At 34.7% G+C, this 19,822-nt stretch overlaps 1 protein-coding gene and 1 long non-coding RNA gene across 2 annotated transcripts; one reads left to right on the forward strand and one right to left on the reverse strand.

Moving 5' to 3' along the window:
- Position 1: 1 nt before the first annotated feature.
- Positions 2–16,375, reverse strand: LOC125804704 (uncharacterized). Its single transcript, XR_007440860.1, has 2 exons — positions 16,293–16,375; positions 2–208 (listed from the first exon to the last, which is right to left on the reverse strand). It is a non-coding gene; the product is annotated as an uncharacterized LOC125804704 (long non-coding RNA).
- On the forward strand, positions 5,514–19,342 carry lcp2b (lymphocyte cytosolic protein 2b). Its single transcript, XM_022684312.2, has 15 exons — positions 5,514–5,823; positions 10,040–10,102; positions 11,829–11,875; positions 12,202–12,264; positions 12,342–12,385; positions 12,916–12,956; positions 13,039–13,243; positions 13,385–13,482; positions 14,117–14,180; positions 14,254–14,340; positions 14,462–14,537; positions 14,679–14,763; positions 16,319–16,393; positions 18,661–18,807; positions 18,988–19,342. The coding sequence occupies exons 1-15, from the start codon at positions 5,746–5,748 to the stop codon at positions 19,111–19,113; spliced, it is 1,299 nt and encodes a 432-aa protein (XP_022540033.1). The 5' UTR covers positions 5,514–5,745; the 3' UTR covers positions 19,114–19,342.
- Positions 19,343–19,822: the final 480 nt, after the last annotated feature.

A 19,822-nucleotide genomic window follows, 5' to 3' on the forward strand; every position in this document is an offset into this window, starting at 1 on the left:
CTTGTGTGTTTTACGTGTTTTACTCGTTTACTGCTCAACAATGACTTACAACAATAGCCATTTAGGTTTAGTTAGTACTGTTAAAGAGGTTAGGCTGAAGTTGCCTCTGTTTTGTCAACATTTAGTCGATTTTTTTTTGCCCAAGAACTTGCCCGAGCAGCAAGCTCATCTTCATCTTGCCCAGTTCACCCTTCACCATCACACACATCTGCAACGAAAAAAAAGGTATTAGAGGCTCAGTTAGGAATACACTAAGGAGCAATCACGCTAGTGAATGCACCTGAGAGGATTATCATGTAGTACTTCACACTTCGCCATGGGCGTTTCTCTTGCGTTGATTTAGCGGCACTTTGATATGCAGACTGCACTGATGCTGCTATGCATGTCCACTGTAACACAAGCATGGAGAAACACCCCCTCTTGCCCCCCCTCCTTCACCCCCAAGAAAGATCTGCATTCATATGGGCTAGGTGTTTGACATGGTAATCCTGGCCACTGTTGTGTTGGTGTTCATAGTCACACTTTCATTTTTATTTTATTTTTACCCAACATTTCCCCGGTTTAGCTTAGCCAAACAATCTACCCACTCTCAAGGACAGGGGTGTCTCCAGGTTTTCATTCTACCCAAGCAGAAGAACATATGATAAACAGTTTGAAGCTATTTCCCTATATTACTTGTAATGCTTCCAAAACCAGGATATGGGTAAAGAAAAGTATGTACCTCATCCAATACATGTGAATCCCGCAAGTGCCAACTTACACCAGCTAAATATCACTATAGATCCCTGTGCCAGCTAGCATCACAATAAAGGTGATGAGGGTACAAGCATGCCATCTATTCACCCAGAAAGAACATGGCCAGTTTTGTTCTCTCAGGCTACAGAAGCATGACCCCAGGATACAAACTTGTGATCCTTGGGTCACAAGCACATCTGAGCCACTCAAAGCCAAACTCAAAAGAAAAACTTTGCATCGCAATACATTTATGGTCATCCATTACAGTTGGCAACCTTGCCCCAGCTGGCAATAGACCCTAAACACAGATTGAGCTGCTATTGAGAATGCTATGGTTGGTAAACGTTGATAAAAGTGACTATTTGCTTTAAGGTAGTCGCTGACCAAATGTCAGGTCGCTTGCAAAATCAAGGCCCGTGGTTCCCAGCCTCCTTATCTCAAGCTTTCACCACTAATTTGACTATTTCCCCTAATACATAGATAATCTCCTCTGCTCAGCGGGACGGGCCATAAATCTGCCAGCATGTCTGGCCTGATGAATGATGGGATATTGGCTCCAGTAGGGGTCTGAACCCTGAGGTGATTGGGCTGGCGGAAGGGGGGGCTTAAAAAGATGTTTTGTTTTGCTCTTCCTTGTTGTAGCGCTAATTTAGAAACTCAATCTGGGAATTGCTTCTTTGGGTATCTAGTATAAGTTTGGGGTACTACTAGCTTTAATATTTATACATTTATCCATCTTGTTACCAGTACTTTTGTGGACATTCGTGATGCATTCGTCATTTTAAAAATAAAAAATATAAAGAACATTAGTTAAATGAACATGGTGAGGATGTTCTCCAAATTTAGGAATTGAGTAAGAACGATTCCTAAATTTCCAAACTCTGGGTCTTTATGAATTAGCCTTTAAGTTACGCTGACTCCACATTTTAAGCTCTTTGTCTTAGAGTCTTAGCAGTGTCAGAGATCAAACAGAGGGATAATGCCAACCATTCAAAGTCTTCCTTCTTTTCACAGAAAACTGAGCAGCTTGTGGAACTCCTTCACCCCAGTTTGCCTGTTTGCCTTTAAGGATACCATGTTTTTCCCAGGCTGTCCTGCTGTGCTCTAATGAATGGGGAACAAAATGGCCATCCTTCTAAATACACTGCAATGTTGTCATCCAAGTTAACCACAGTCACCCATCCCGACCCTCCCCTCCTCTCACAGACCTTTCATATGGATAGAATCAGACTGTGATCTCTTAAAAGCCCTTTGGTTCGCCCCCCTCCTCACGAAAAAAGTAGGACTGAGGTTGAGCCCAGTCTGCTCCACTCCACAAAAGGCCCATTTCCTTTATGCTTAAAGGCTCCACTTGCGCATGACAAGGAGCTGCAGTGCTGCGTTGCCTTAGAAGTGACTTGCATGTGGCACACGTTCAGTCAAATGAACTACTGACTCTTCAGTCCATTCTTGTTCATACGAGCAGATACAAGCAGACCAACTACCCATTTCATGTACATGCATAATCAAGGCCTGCCACACATAATTTTGGTGATATACTGTTTGAGAAATGATTGCAATAAACTATTATATCATCATCAGAAACTACACCCTTCAAGTGTTATTTAAAAATGAAAATGACATATTGTCTCAGCGATAAATTATATAATGGTCATTTGAACACATTTTTTCTGCCATGGATATAATGCTAAAGCAATAGCACAATAATGTAATTACACCCTTTTAGATACCAAGGAAGAACTAAAAAGGTGGTGATATACTGTTTCAAAAATAGTAATAGTAATAGCATAAAAAAGACAGTACAAAATAAAGAACTAAACAGTATGAAGCTTTAAGAAGTGAAAGATCTGTGTTAATTGGCTCTGCTCACTAAGTAAAAACAATTTTAATTTTAAGTCTTAAGAACTGTAAGAACTGTAGTTGTCCTAACACTGATGTTCTAACCAGCCCAGTGGAAGGTTTATGGCTGATTTGATGTTTTCTATATTTTTGAGCACATAAAACAAACTGTACAGCATCCAAGCAAGGAAAACTTTCCAGTCTGCTCCAGTTATTAAATAAAAAAAACACATGCAATACAGTCAACACTAGGCCTGTCACAGTACTTTTCTCTAGAAGATTTAATTAATTTGGTTATTTTAAGACCATTCTATGCCATTAACATAATTACAATTAAATTACCTTCAAAAATACAATTACAGCCTTTTAAAGAAAACTATTAAGCAATATATGTATACATAATAAATAAAATATAAGGTTGACATACCAGCTTATTCATCACACTGTGCATTACTGAGGTCAGCAGAACTTACTGAAGACATATCCATATATGTACGATAACTCAAAATATATATTTTTATGACAAGCTCAGTCAATGCTACCACAGTAAAATCTGACATGTTGAAAGAAAGTCTCTGTGTGCCTGAAAGGGTTAAAGTAGAGATAGTAAATTTACTCAAGTAAAAGCAGAAGTCTCCATTTAGACCTTCAAAAAGTATTTCCTGTCAAATAAACTTATATAAGTATATATACTATACTATATAAGTTCCTTATGTATAAATAAATAACATAAAATAAATAATGTAATTTAAAAATAATGTAACTGCAAAATATTTAGCGCATGCATATAAACATATACAGCTCTGGAAAAAATTGAGATCACCTCAGTTTCTGAATCAGTTTATCTGATTTTGCTATTTATAGGTATATGTTTAAGTAAACTGAACATTGTTGTTTTATTCTATAAACTAATTTCTCCCAAATTCCAAAAAAAAATGGTCATTTAGAGCATTTATTTGCAGAAAATGAGAAATGGCTGAAATAACAAAAAAGATGCAGAGCTTTCAGACCTCAAATAATGCAAAGAAAACAAGTTCATATTCATAAAGTTTTAAGAGTTCAGAAATCAATATTTGGTGAAAAAAACCCTCTGTTTTTTGATCACAGTTTTCATGCATCTTGGCATGTTCTCCTCCACCAGTCTTACACACTGTTTTTGGATAACTTTATGCCTTTACTCCTAGTGCAGAAATTCAAGCAGTTCAGTTTGGTTTGATGGCTTGTGATAATCCATCTTCCTCTTGATTATATAGGTTTTTAATTTGGTAAAATCAAAGATCATCATTTTTAAGTGGTCTCTTATTTTCTTTAGAACCTATATTCACATTATCCTGTACAGCAAACCCCTAATCGGTAGAGAACTAAAGATGTAAATTTTTATTATTTATACTTTTAACTGTTTTTCTTTTAATACTGGAACATTTATAGGCCTTAAAATTGATTGCACCATAGTTGTGGTACCTGACACAACAGTAATGTACTGCTGACCTATAATAAACATATTCACATCACTGATGCGTATCTTGTTCTCATTTGAGTGCGACAGTACTGTTCCTCCCTACTTTACAGGCCTCTTTTGGGTAAAATGCAAGGCGTCAGTTCTGTGCAAAGCCCCCCAGGGCAGCAGCTACACTGACCGGGAGCCCTGCTGGCCTGGAGGTGAGTGATGAGCCTCCTCACGACTCTCACCTGGGTGTTACATGGGACTGGCTCTGGCTGCAGCTGGTCGCCAGCTCAGTTCCCACCAGGAATTTCCCCCTTTTTCCCTTTTCTGTTTGGTGTAGGCCATGCATAATTGCACAGAACAAATAGTGGGGGGGTCAAACGCAGAATGACCTGGAACTAGATGACGTTTTTTAAATGTGTGATATGTGTTTACATCGAATTTATATTCTGTATCAGGTATCTAATGGATCAATGCTGTTTTTGTGTTAAGCCCTATCCGGACGGGATTAGTTTCTTAGGGAGTGCCTGGGGTATTTTTTTTTCTTTTTTGGGGGGGTCCTCTGCGATTTTATTCCCACATGGAACGACCATGTGCGTGTTTCCTCAGACGTTCTCTGAGAATTATCTATTGTTTTTCGCTGAACTCCGTGGTCCTCCAGTCATTTTATTCCTGTCCAGACACAAATCTCTAAGTTTCGTCTCCTCGCGTTTAATATTAGCTATTTGTCCACTGCCGTGCACCGTGATTACACTTTGGGCGCATGTTTCCATAGAAAACCACGTAAACATAACAGTGAGTGGAAATGGAGGAGCTACTGAACGCGATGTATCGCAATGCATTTCCACAGAATTAATTTTGCAGCTTTGTTAACCTGTTGTTTCATGTTCACATGTTCCAATACTTATTCTCAAAAGTAAAACTGGTAGGTTCATATTTTGAACTGTGTATCAGATCCAGATGTAAATACATAGAAATAAAAGCTAAATCTTTTGTCTGTTATTCAACTTTTAACGTCAAACCCAAATGTTTTTAGTCTAGAGTGCAAATAAAAGGATTGACCTTATTGTTCTAATACTTTGAAGGGGACTGTATATATGGATTTTACAAAATGAGAACAACTTTTTTGGATATTTTGTTTAAACGGAAATGTAAACTGTAACAGTTTGAGGAAATGTACTTATATTTAAGGTTCAGAAAAAGTCAGCTGAAAGCGTTTTTCTGTTCATCTTTGTGATCTGTGCAATAATTAACAAATATTCTGTATTAGTGTATTGGTATGTAGTGGGCAGATAAAGCTGAAGGGCACTGGTAATAGCCTGGTATACAGTATGTGGATTTCTACCAGTACTGTACACATGCCACTGAAACCACACAGACGGCTCGAGTGCTCAGAGGCTGTGTATATAAATACACTCTGGTTTTGCACTTCTCGAGGTTCTAAAGTCAGGGTTTAAAATATCTGATGACAAAGCACTTCCTCTATTCACAGCCACTGGGCTGAACACAGGAGGAGCGAGTGTTGCTTCACAGCATGAGTTCACTTCAGTTTACGCATCTCTATCAGCGAACGAACAGCAAAAAACAAGAGATAAAATACTGAAATCAAATTAGACTTACTGCAGCCGTCTTACTGATTTCATCAATACAGCAGCTGGAGAGCACTGCAAGAGTATCAGCCATAACCTCAGTTATTTACCGCACTGCAGAAACTTATCTCGACCAACATGAATTTAGACAATATTCCCTCCAAGTCAGAAGTCATGGGCTGGAACTCAGACAGTCTGGCGAACTACCTAAAAAAGGTGAGTATGATCAGTCAAATATGTGTCTGTACTTTACTTTGTAAATATCACGATATTTCATGTACTTTTTGTGATATGACAAAACACTGAATTACAAAAATGATTTCAAGAATACACTACTATCACAAAAAGAGAATTAAATGTTATCATTGCATACGATATGATACAGCACACCCCTAACCGAGATATAAAAAAATACAAGAATTTTATCAGATTTGTAACAGAAGTCAATGATCCAGAATGTCATGATACTAATAATGCACTATATCCAGGATTAAAGTAAAATAAATGATACTGGAAAGATATAATCTGTCTCTAGTAGATATATAATGGGAAATGAGAACAGTGTGGATTTTTCTTTTGCTAAAACAGAACAAAAAGTAGTACCCTGATGTGATAATTAGGGGTGGGTGTTATGGCACCATATTTCAGGGTATAATATCATTTACAATATTCAAAATGTTTGTGATATTATTGCAAATGATACGATATGCGTACCCTTATTTATTGTTGTGTATATTGTAATTTTAAGACCAATTTTTATTTCACCACTGATATAATGATAATGAAATAGCATAATGAAGCAGTTACACTCTTTTAAAGCAAATTTTACTTAGAAGGTAATTATGTTCTCACAAAACTATGGAATTATGGCTAGTAAGATTAATATTATTAAATATTTTTAATTTTTTGCCTGAAAAACTTTCTAAAGTGTTTCAGTGCATTTTTCATTTGTTACCTGTAATGCGGGAACCAGACGGGAGGCGGACGTAAATGAGGGTAAGACAGACTTTAATAAATAACAAATAAACAAACAGGGGAATAACGAATATATATATATATATACATAAACAAACAGGGAAAACAAACAAAGAGCTAAACTAGACAGATAAGTACAAACCAAGGTAAGGGAATATGTACAAAGGATAAATACGTGAATATATACAAATAAACAAAGAAACAAACAGGCAAGAAACGTGACTAGAAATATACAAGAAATACATAGAGCGTAACGAAACTGTGAACAAACTATAGTAAACGTGGCGAGACAAACGACAGAGGAAGGTGCAAAGACCGACGGAGGACAAGGTGGCAGAGGAGGGCTATTTATAGTAACATAAAACACACTAGAATTGGAAACACCTGGGGAAGGGGCGGAGCTACAAATTAGACACAGGTGGAAAAGTACTGAGACGGGAGACACAGGGGAGCACAGGTCACGTGGGGAATGCACACAGAGACACGAGACGAGGCCAAGACGTGACATTACCAAAGGGCAATATTATACAGTTAGACCATCTTCATAAAAATGGCAGTTCAATTTAATTTAAGGACCCCCCAAACTCTCAGAAAAAATCAGGGTGAATAAGTGTTTTAAATGCAATTAAATGCAAGTCATAAAGAGGTAAGGAAATGTATATATGTATATATGTATTGGAAACTAAATTAATCAATTGTAAGTACATTTAAAACACTGAATAACTTAAAATAAGGTGGATATATTTGCTGATTCACGTTAACAGGCTCTTCTTGCAAGGAGAAAGATAGGAGATATCACAGTTAGCAAAAATGACTGGGGTCTAAATACCTAAAGGCCTAAATACACTGTCTGTACTGTGTAAAAGTCTCAGGTATGAGAGAAAATGATATAAATGTTGTCCAACCAAAAACATGCAGCTGTAAATCATTAAGTTCTAATGAAAATCAATGTAAAAATATTTGTTTTTCATTACATATCATTTTAAAGCCTTTCTTTTAGTCAATTAATGATATTACACTTTGTACACAATGTAAAAGACATCTAGTGTGTTCAAATGATGAAGTAAACTAAAAATGGAGATACATATTTCCTCTTGGACAGCTATAGATAATATACACTATACAGTACCAGTCATAAGTTTGGACACACCTCCTGATTCTTTATTTTTCTTTATTCCTATATTTAATGTATTTTATACATTTTAGATTAGTATTAAGATATGGGACAGTATTTAGGAACAGATAGGATTTTTCAGAGCAGATGTGCGGAAAGTTTCAGATTTAGGATGTAAGTTAAAGCTTCCGAAGTTTCTGAAAGGGGAAGTAAGAATAAGAACGCTATTTAGGAAAAGTTTAAATTTAGTAATGGGGCTTTAGTAATGAAAGCACCAACTAAGTAAAATACACTCTATCTGACCATTGTAAACTACATACTAAATTTTTTCACACCAAATTACTTTATTACAGACCCAAAATTAATTAATATAACTGCCTTTCTGTGCTTTGCATGGTCTTACTTTTTTAACCCTTGTGTGGTGTTCGGGTCTGTGGGACCCGTTTTAATTTTTCATCAAATGATACTAAAAAAATACTTTTTCTAACTCAGACTCATTGGCATTGGCTCATTTTTTTGTGAAAAACATATATCAAAACACAATTTCGATAAACATACACTGTACACCTCCCCCCAACCATTTATATTACATACAGTATGTTTGGCCAAGGGCTAATAAACATTGCTTCATTTGTAAATTTCAAACTAAACAAATTTTCTACTCATATCTTGAGTTAAATTCATTTTCTTTCACATTTTATTAAAAAACTAATAAAAAAGAGGAGCACTTTTTAAAAGAAATGTAACATAAGAAAGGTACAGGGCAAATATTAACCATGTAAGCTGTTTATATTGCTTGCAATTTAGGTGAAGCAAGCATGTGTAAAGCATTTTAATGTAAAATTGCTTAATTTTGCTGAATTAAATACAAGTAACAAAGTAAACGAGTAACAAAAATATGAACACCACACAAGGGTTAAATACTACAGTAGTAGAAAATACAGACTGCAAACCTCAAACTACTCTCAAGTAAAATTATTATTCTTCACTTTGTTTATGCAAATCAGAATATTATTAGCACTGATAACCATCTGCTTAGTTTTGCTGCTGTTAAGAAAACACCACATACTTTTACAACAGATGCAAATAAAAATAAATGCAGTAAATGGTAACACAAATTTCTTATTCTGAAGAAAGTAGTTCATATTAGGGATGGGCGATAAAATCTTGATATTCTTCAAATATATACGCAATTCTAGATTGTGATTTTTTTTAGTTCTAACATAACAACAAAAAACATCATCACACAGAGCTATTAAAAGAACATTTTTTTCAGTATGACACCTAAAAACAATCTAAAAACAAAAGTTACATTTTTATAAGAACATTAAACAGCTCCCTTCAACCTTACAGCTCATCCCAATTAAATCACCTCAAATCACCATCTCAGTTCATCAGATTTAGATTAGGAGATTAATGTGAAGGAATAACACTTTTTAACTGTTTACTATGTAATTCTATATGCGTCCCTTAATTGTTTTCATTTCTTTAATATTAATCTACAATGTAGAAAATAAATCAACTAAAGAAATAAAGAACATGGAATGAGAAGATGTTTCGTAAAAATGTTGACTGGTGCTGTATTAACTTGTTAACAATGAAATAAAAGGTTTCTCCTGAGATTTTTTTTTTTTTTAAACCAACATTTATTTAGCTAACCAGTCCTTCCTTGGACAGGTCACAGTTTTAAGCCATCTTAAACAGATTAAAACACTTAATCTATCAAAACAAATAAAAATGAATCTTAAATCAATGGATTTAAAGTAGTGAAAGAAGTCAGGCAATTGTAGTAGCACAGTCAGCGTCACATGGTCCTTTTCAGTCATATGATAAATACATCAGCAAGTATCAGTTTAAAAAGACAATTATCGTCTGATACCGATATAATTCCAATAATCCTGAGACTTAGTGTGTAGTACAGAACTGGAACTCACTTAAAACAGATTCAAACAAGAGGGTATTTTTGGATTTTGCGTGACAGTCATGATTTATATCGTGGTCTACCATGAGGGATTTTGGGCTTATGTTAACTGTACCTCGAAGTAGCTTCAATTACCACAAACAGTTCAATTCAAATCATTTAAATTTTATTTCTAAAGCAATTTTTACAACAAAAGTTGTTATAAAGCAGCTTTACAGAGAAAATGGGTCCAAGCCTCTTATAAAGGAGCACCACAGAAATGCCAATAATTATGAAGACAACAGTGGCAACAGTTTAAGTGGTTTTAGAGAGAAATTTAACTACAATTATAAAACAGAAGTCAAAAAATGTGACAGAGAAAAAAAGTTAAGAAGAAAGAAGTTTTATCAGAACACTGTGTTTTCACACATTTCTGTTCGTAGATGAAGCTGTCTGGCTGCGATACAGTGGTGAAACGATGCGGCATGAATGGTGCAAAGTTCTTGGTAAGTCTTTACTTCCTTTTTAATGTCGGGCCTATGACACTGCTATTACTGAGAAAGATAAACTTAAAGTGACGGTCTGTAAGTTTTTAGTGGTAATGTGTAATTGTGCAGAGCGTACTACTTTAAAAAGATGTATTGTGAATCAATCTGGTCTTTTTAGTGAGGATTACAGCACCGTGGTTGCTTATGTGATCAGTATAAGCTGTTACAATGCCACAAAAATGTTAAAATTAATATTTGTGGCTTTACAGGAAATGTAGCAGAAGCACACTGATGCAATTTATTAGTGTGACTGCAGTATGCTATTACAGTGCGTTTCTCAAGTTTTCAAGATAAGTGAGTCATGATCGAAAATGGTGGGCTTGTATACAGTTTTTTCATCGGACGAACGTATTTCGTAAAACTTTGTTAATGTCTGATTTAAAGAATGCATGGAAATTTTCACGCCCATGTAGGCCAAAATTTTTGGGACCAAATTCACAGTGCTTATAGAAATTATCGCCGAAAATATGCTGCGTGAATCAATATGATGAAAGGTTTTTGTACAACTATTGTCGGAAGGGAATTAATGTGCGGCCCAAAATTCTCAAATCTCACACACCAACTGAATGTGCGCACAGAATGTCTCTAGTACTGTGTGTGTGTATGGAGGAGCTGCTGGATAAACCAGCTACTGCTTACAAGTTTGGACACCACGCACATTTACAACAACCTAGCATCCATAGCCGCAGGATTATACACATTATAATCTGATTTATGCGAATAAAATCCTTAACAACTGCCACAGATTCCATGGCAACACCTTAGCAACCACCTAGGAACTGCTTAGCAATAATATACCAACCACCACGGACACCATAGCAACACCTTAGCAACCACCTAGCAACCTTAGCACCACTTATCAACTAATGCCCTCCCTCTCTGCTTGATGTTGGTACGGCTTTTGTTTCTAGCTTTCACTACTGGTTCAAAACAATAGAAACAGCTGAACATAGAAATGAATGTCCTTCAAAAGTCCAGAACATTGTCCTTTGAGTGTGAAAGGTGCTGATATTTATTAAGGAAATGTGAAATCTGTTGTTATTCAGCACTTTTAACGACGCAGGCCATGTTTTTGTCCCCAGTACTTGTGTACTTGTGTAGAACTACTTATTGATGATTAGTCAACAACAAACATTTGGAGTCGACAATTTTTTTAGAATTGACATTGTCGATTATAACGACTAATTATTGCAGCCTTACCTAGCAACATGTTATTAACCACCTAGTAACCACTTAGCAACATCACAGCAACCTCCACGAATACCATAGCAACACTTTGGCAACCATCTAGCCACACCATAGCATCAGCCACAAATCAGCACTCCAATGACACTCAAAGTTTCTGCAGGAACTTCAATCTAGTTATAATATGTTGTTCTCTCCCCACTCAAGAACACTAGTGCTATTCATAAAAAATGCTCTGAATACTAATGTAAAGTAGTATATTTTAAGTCATAGCTGCATAAATGTTCATTTTTCAATGCAGCTGAATGAAATTGGTCTTATTTTACATTATCCTATAAAAATCTATTGTGCATCCATTGTTTGCTGAAGACAATGCAATCAATAATTGACAACGTTTGTCATGCATTAATCTACAGGACATCAACAATTCCATATTTAACTGATATATATGAATTAAAAATAGGCTGTCAGTAATAATGCTTCTTTTATATTTCTTCAGACGATGTCAAGCAACGATCTTCAGAAATTCCCTAAAGTTCATGTGCCGTGAGTTATTAGAATTAGTGTACACACACAGACACACACAAACACACTTTAAGAAGAATGAAGCAGGAAGTAACACTTTTCAGGCCTTTGCTGAGAGAAAACAGCCCAACAGAGGAAGTGAGAGAGTTCTCTCTCTTCTGATCACAGTAAAACTTGGTGGTAGATAAGACAATACCCTCAAACACACACTCAAACACACTCTCAAACACACACTCAAACACACACTCAAACACACACTCAAACACACGCACACAATAACTGTATTCTCTGAATATATTTCTAGAATATAAACTAATGAAACTCTCTACTCTCTGTGTTTCCTAAAGACTCATCACAAAGCTCAGCAATGACATAAATCAGGGTGTAAAGAAGAAAGGACTGTTTCAGCGGTGAGCTCTACAAATAAATAAACTAATGCCACAGTGAAATTCTTTCAAATATTTAAAATCTACATTTTCTTACACAGACTACAACCTTCACGGCCTCCAAATCCGGGCAACTCCATCACTAGTCAGTACCATTTCTATTATTTACGTATTTACTGCCGATTACTTCTTTATTTTTCTTTATTAACACTCCAGTTCAGTGGTTTGTGTCCAGGTCCATTCCTGGTGATCTACCTGTACCACCTTAAATAATTTACATCTAATAATAGTCTGTTTGAACACATACAAGTCCAAAAGTGCAAGATACATGTGTTTGTTACATTGCATACAGTATAATATTTTGTCCAGTTAGAATTGGTTTCACCAGGTAGCACTGCTCACCTTTTGCATGCATATTTATAGTACACCAGAATGGATGCAGCAGATTTTGGTTGTGATCTGTTTATCTACTGTAACTGTAGAATCCAGGGGCTCTCTTTAGTGATCTATATGCAAGTAGTCAACTGTGCACCGTGCAGCTTGATTTAGGGTGTGTCAGTGTGTCTTTGCTATCATAAGGACGGGAAAAGTATACAGTCTTGAAAAAGGTATGTTTGTCACCAACATACACTATAATCAGATTTTTTTTTATTTCAATATTTTCCTTTTGACTAGACTTCGCGCAAAAAGATGAATCGTGGGATTCGGAAGAGTTTGTGAGTGTAATTTTTATTCTCAGTCTAAACTCAATACATAAACTTTGTTCAGATTGAAACAAACTTTCCCCCTTGTTTACAGGATGACGACAGTGACCAAGACTATGAGGAACCAGATGCTGATACTGGTACCTTTCAGGATAACTATGTCTGTGCAGAAGATCTTCAACAAGAGGAAATGGATGATGTAGGAGAGTGTGAGTACGAGCTGCCCCCTAGTGAAACCCCGACTGAAATACCCAGCCATTTCCGCAGTGCTAAGCCTCTGGGCCAGGGAGAATACATAGGTGAGCCTTTCATGTTTTTTACTGTACTACTGTACTGTTGGTCTGAAGGGCTGCTTCAGCTCTAACATGCTGTAACACTGGTAAAGTAACACAGTTAACATAGTTATTTCCTGCCTGTGTGTTTTGTCTTTGTGTGTCTAGATAGTGTTCGTAATAGTCAACCTAAAGAACAGCCAATTAGGCCACCCCAACGACCAGATACAAAATCTTCACTTCCTTCACATCCTGCCAAAGGGAAAGTGAGTTAACCTTTTTACACTTCAGCTCTTCTTTTATTTGCCTGAAATTACACTGAACTTTACTCAAGAAGTACTTAAACTCGTAAATAAAAGTAAATAAATAAGTAAGGGTTTTAAATGTACAGCACAACCGTAAACAACCATAAAATGTTTGTCTATTTCCTGAAAAGTTCCTGAAAAGTTATTTTGTTACTTAAAAACAAGTAAATAAATAAGCAATGTGGAAAAAAAAAATCAGCCACAAACTAAAGAGCAGCAAAATTAGTGCATATAATCTGCAAGCAAACAATTGTACAAAATACAAAATAGATTCCTTTAAGAAGATCACGATATGACGATATTTTGGCTAAATTATTATGTACAATTGATATGACAAATCTCTGTATCGACCACAATTAGGAAATAAATTGTGATAGATTTTGGTCATATCATCCAGCTCTAATCTAAATACTAAGCATAGCGCTGGGCTAGAGTATTAACTGGTTAATACAGACATAAAATAATAAATTAATCAATCAACTAAGTAAAAACACACATAATTATTTTATCTTTACATGATGAGTTGTTTAAATGCAGTAACTCTTAAAAACAGATGCTAAAATAAACTATGCTCCACTAATTTATATCTCCACAGTTACCAGGTAAAGGTCCAAAACCGGACTTTCTTCCACAAAGACCTGCAACACCCACCAACAAACGTAGGTACGATTCCTTTTTCACCAAAAAAGTGTTTTTTAAAGGTTAATTTAATTGCATGTATTTTCCCTGCAGCAAAGCTTCCTGGATCAGCACCTCAAATAGACCGCAGGACCAAACCCCGCTCATCAGGTCTTATCAAATCCAGCCCAGAGGCATCAGGTACAGCACACGATTATTATTTTAATGTATTACAAAAGATGTTTAAAAAGGTCTACCCTGAAATAATCCATAACTGTCCTATACACATATTTCTATATTTAATATATTTAAAATTTTGCAGAAAAAAGAAATTACCCTATGAATACACCAAATGATTTACACTCTGCACCACAGCAGTCAAAAATGTCGGCAACAAGGTATGTATAATTATTTTTGTCTAAATAAGGTTAAATTTAACTTTTATTTGATGTTCTAAATCCATACATCTAAATTCATTCAAACACGTATTTCTACTAAATAATAAATTATTTTACTTAAATAATATTTTCTTAACATAGGCTAATTTCCAGACCGATAGAAAGCAGTTTTCCCCCGCCTCCTCCTCCTGATGAAGATGAAATGCTACCAGACGAAATGGAACAGGTACGTGTATTGAGTATATAGTACCAGTCAAAGGTTTGGACACATCTTAAACTCAGCTGTTTTTTATTATGTTAAAATGTTCTGCATTGTATATAAATACAAAAATCATCCAAACTATGAAGAAAAACATGGAATTTTTACTGAACAAAAAAGTGTTAAATAAACCAGAATATGTTATTTATATTAGATTTTTCCAAGTAGCACCTCTTTGCACTGGATTTTCTCAGGCAGCTTTATGAGGTAGAGTCACCTGTAATTCAAGCTTTCAGTTAACAGCTGTGCTGAACTCATCAAGAGTTAATATCTTGAATTTCTTGTCTCTTAATGTGTTTGAGAGCATCAGTTGTAAAGTAGTGAAGAGGTAGAGTTACAGGTATACAGTGAATAGTGAATGTTCTAATCCTTAATAAGAGAAGCAAGAACTACTCAACTAAGTAAATTTGTAGTCAAAAAGACCATCAAAAACATTATGATGGAACTGGCTCTCATCAGGACTGCCCCAGGAAAGGAAGAGCAAAAGTTAGCTCTGTTGTACAGGATAAGTTAATCAGAGTTACCAACCTCAGAAGCCTCAAGTTAACAGCTCCTCAGATAAGAGCATCTAAATACTTCTTCACAGAGTATTTTAGTTTGTTTAACACTTTTAAGTTACTACATGATTCCTTATGTGTTCCTTCATAGTTTGGATCACTTCACTATTAAGTTACAATGTAGGATTTTTTTTTTAAATGAATAAAAACACTAATGAGAAGGTGTGTCCACACTTTTGACTGGTATTTATATGATTTAAAATAAATGTCATAATCAAAGTGTTGTAAACAAGGGTCTGGGACCAGCACAGTTTGATAATTTTCCTGCTCCAACTGACTTTCTAACCCTGGAAATAAATAAGTAAACTGAATCTGATGTGCTTAGACCTGTCACAATAACATAAAATAATATGTTGAAGAAAATATTTGTTTGGAAAACATACTGTCCCAAAATGTAACTGTGCTAAACAATATTATCATCATTATTTTAAGACTTTTATTTTTATTGTTTTACAGTGATGTGATAATCAAATAATAGCAAAATAATCTTAATAATAAAAATAACACATAAATTAAATAACAATGCTACTTTTAATACTATCATTATTACCATTTATGTTAAAAGGCTTTTCTTGCTAAGAAAACATAACTAAAAATACAGTTAAAATTATTGATGTCATTTACGATCATCATACAATAAATCAATATCAAAATTAATGAGGCCTGAGTGTGTTTGAGCAGAAAAATAACTAATTCTGTGCAGGAATTCAGCTCTCCAGAACTGAAACTGCCCACCCTGATCTACATGATGATGGTTGTCTACAGTACTAACACAAGATGGCACTATTGTTACACAAGATTGAGTAGTGAGTTCTATTACCACCTACAGTCTAAACGGAACAAAACTAGACCCACTGAACTACAGAAATGTCACTGTTTATTATGTGATACAATGAAAAGGAAACACAGAATGTTAAATAAATAAATAAATAAACAAACCTGTGAATGTGAACATCTAAAAACAGGACATGGACCCTGATTGGTACGTTGGAGCGATGACGCGGGCAGAGGCTGAAGTCTCTCTGAGGCAAATAAACAGGGTAAGTGACATAAAGGGGAGTGATGTCTGAAAAGATTGTGATAAACATTATTATTGTCAGTTTAAGAGCATTATAAGCCCCTGATATACTTTTTATACAATAGTACAATAATGCAGTTACACTTTTTAAAAAGGATTTTTAAAAACTTTACATTATATTTAAAATGTCAAATTATAATTAATAATGTAAAACATGTACAGTACCAGACATAGCTGTGGACACACCTTAAATTCAGTGTTTTTTTGCATTGTATATTAATACTAAAGCCATCCAAACTATTAAGGACAACATATGGAATTATTTAGTAAAACTAAAGTGTTAAACAAACCAGAATATGTTTTATATTTTAGATTTTTCAAAGTAGCACTTCTTGCTTGGATGATCAGTTTTGCACATCTTTGCTGGATTTTCTCAGTCAGCTTTATGAGGTAGAGTCACCTGGAATTCAGGCTTTCAGTTAACAGCTGTGCTGAACTCGTCAAGAGTTAATTACTTGAATTTCTTGCCTCTTAATATGTTTAAGAGCATCGGTTGTGTTTTATTCCATATCATGGCACAAACTACTCAAGTAAAGAAAAAAATGCTTTAAGAAATAAAGGTCAGTCAATCCAAAAATAATAATTTCAAGAACTCTCAATTATCCTTAAGTGCAGTCACCGCAAAGACCATTAGAAACGTTATGATGATGAAACTGGCTCTCAGCAGGATTGCCACAGGGAAAGGAAGAGCAAGAGTTTCCTCTGTTGTACAGGATAAGTTAATCAGAGTTACCAGCCTCAGAAACCGCAAGTTAACAGCTCCCCAGATAAGAGCCATTTAAATGTTTAACACTTTTAACTAAGTTACTACATGATTCATTATGTGTTCCTTCTCAATGAATGAGAAGGTGTGTCCAAACTTTACATAAATAAAAGGTATGTCCTTAAACAGTTGACATAGCAGATCATTCACATTAATGGATTTACTTCCACAAGTGAACACAACGGGCAATATATAGATCAGTACAAATCATTGACCATATATTGAACAGTAAATCAATACTGTAATTATCGTGGCAGACCTAGTATACATATTTACATAACTATGAAAAGGAAATAGGAAACCTCAGGAACAGTTGTTAATCAACAAGAAAAGAATAGAAATTATTGTTTCATTGTTTTATTATTGTTTTATTTTGTGGCAATGTTTCAATCATATTCAGACTTCCACTGCACAATGTGCCTTTTGTCTAACAGAATAACTCAATGCAAAAACTCCCTTACACTATAGTTTCTTTATAAATTTATCAATAGAACCACTGCCTGCAGCTAGACCTGTCCCGATAATTACATCATCGACTTATTGGACATCACACCAATCATTTTTTCTGAAGCCAACACTGCCCATTATGGTTTTATTAGTAAGACATGCACACTGTTTGAAAACAGGGGCTTATTTTTATTTAAGATATGATAAAATACGATAAGATAATCCCATAAGTTCAATTTCAAGGAAATTTATAATCACAGCAGCATAGGCAAAGGAAACAGGACAAAAGCAAAAGCATAGAGGAACAGATAATAAATAAATTGACAATAAACATTGAATTGAAACCTATTTATGTTTGAATTACTTAGGATATTTATATAAAATATATAATCTAACATTTACAATTTAACATCTGGATATTTTTAATAGTTAAAAGTTATAATTGCTTTAAAAAGAATAAAAAAGATATATATTATTATTTATATATTTATTCATATAGCACTGTTCATACTTTGAAATTCTGTTCGAAATGATGTGCATACAGACAGGTGTGAAATAAATAAGTATACATAAATGCAAGGTCAAACTGCAAAAAGGGCAAATAAACCAAAATAAGGTAAGATTACAAAAGGTTGTAGCTATAAAATATTAAATTAAATCAATAAAAAAATATTAACAAAGAAAAATTAAGAAAATAATAAAACCATATTATGATATATGATAAAATAATCAATTATTAAAACAAAGTTTATAGAAATATAAGATCTTTTGAGCTGCATTTTGAAAATGAATACTGTTTACTGATGCTGCTTGTCTAATCTTGTCTAAAAAAGTAGGTATATAACTGCACTGACAAGCAATTTTGATATATTATAAAATCTTAAACATATCCAGTATTATTTTATAGTAAATAATATTATTTCCGTAGCTTAAAATAATCTTAAAATGACAATAATAATCCTCACTGCACCTCCGCATAATTGTGTGTTCTTATATTCCTTTCATCTGCTTGTGTCCAGGATGGAGCCTACCTCATTAGAGACAGCTCTAAAAACGCCACCGATCAGCCGTACACGCTGATGGTGCTCAACAAACTGAAAGTGTACAACATCCAGATCCGTTTCCATGGCAACAGCGACGGCTACTCTCTGGGCACGGGCACGGAGGTACGTAATGAGGGATTGACAGAGATACCGATCCTGACTTTTGCTATAATTGCAGCCTCAGTAGTTTAGTAGTAGCAGAGCAGCAATTGCAATTGCAATTGCAATTCACTGGCTTGATTGATACAGCCATCAGATCTTTCCCCCCTGTGTAACATCCAATCAATGGTTTATCTGCTGCAGACTTTCCCCAGTGTGAGAGACATGGTCACACACCACACAAAGACACATCTGATGCTAATAGATGCAATGGAGCGTGGGACTGGAGCGCAGCATCAGTGCTGTCTAATGCACCCAGCAAGGCGTTAACTCGTACACTTCTGAGGAGCAGCGGGAGTGCTTTCAGCCAGGAGCGAACAAACAGCTACAATCAACCCATTCAAAGCTGAACAGAAATGTTTCAGTAAGTGTATTTACATGCACTAAAAATATATATTTATTATCTGATTATTGCAATGTTCTGATTATTCAAATAATCATTTAAACCACAACTTTATAAGGCAAGAAAATGGCATTCTTTTGAAAAATTAGTGAAGACATTATTTAAAAAAAGATTTTTTATTATTATTGTTAAAACTACAGAATAACATTTGAACTATTCTAAAAACGAAAAAAAGTGTTAAACAAACCAGAATATATTTTATACTTCAGATTCTCCTAAGTAGCACATTTATCTTGATCTCAATGTCTTCATGAGGAAAAATCACCTGAAATAGTTTTTTCAGCATCTTGAAGGAGTTTCTGGAGTTGCTGAATAAAATGTATTTTTCATTTTATTTATTTTACTGTTTACTTCATAATTCTATATGTCTCTTAATTGTTTCACCTACATTAAATAAATTAAACAAGTAAATAAAGAAAGAAAGACTAATACTGTATTTATTTAGGTAGTCTTAAAAATGACATTCCAACTTCAAAGTTCACTGCTGTTTAAAATAGTGTATTTGCATTAATATGCTATTGTATTAGTGGCATAAAATAGCTTTAAAATTACAATAGCATTGTTTAATGCAATTAT

Source organism: Astyanax mexicanus, chromosome 10 (genome assembly GCF_023375975.1).
Source record: "Astyanax mexicanus isolate ESR-SI-001 chromosome 10, AstMex3_surface, whole genome shotgun sequence".
In the NCBI taxonomy this organism is placed as follows: Eukaryota; Metazoa; Chordata; class Actinopteri; order Characiformes; family Acestrorhamphidae; genus Astyanax; species Astyanax mexicanus.

What these genes read in the sequence shown, in the direction of transcription:
- lcp2b (XM_022684312.2), top strand. Translation starts at nt 5,746, where the DNA reads ATGAATTTAGACAATATTCCCTCCAAGTCAGAAGTCATGGGCTGGAAC. An exon ending in TGCAACACCCACCAACAAAC is followed by an intron (nt 14,181 to 14,253) that starts GTAGGTACGATT and finishes TTTTCCCTGCAG; the next exon opens with CAAAGCTTCCTGGATCAGCA. An exon ending in TCAAAAATGTCGGCAACAAG is followed by an intron (nt 14,538 to 14,678) that starts GTATGTATAATT and finishes TTCTTAACATAG; the next exon opens with GCTAATTTCCAGACCGATAG.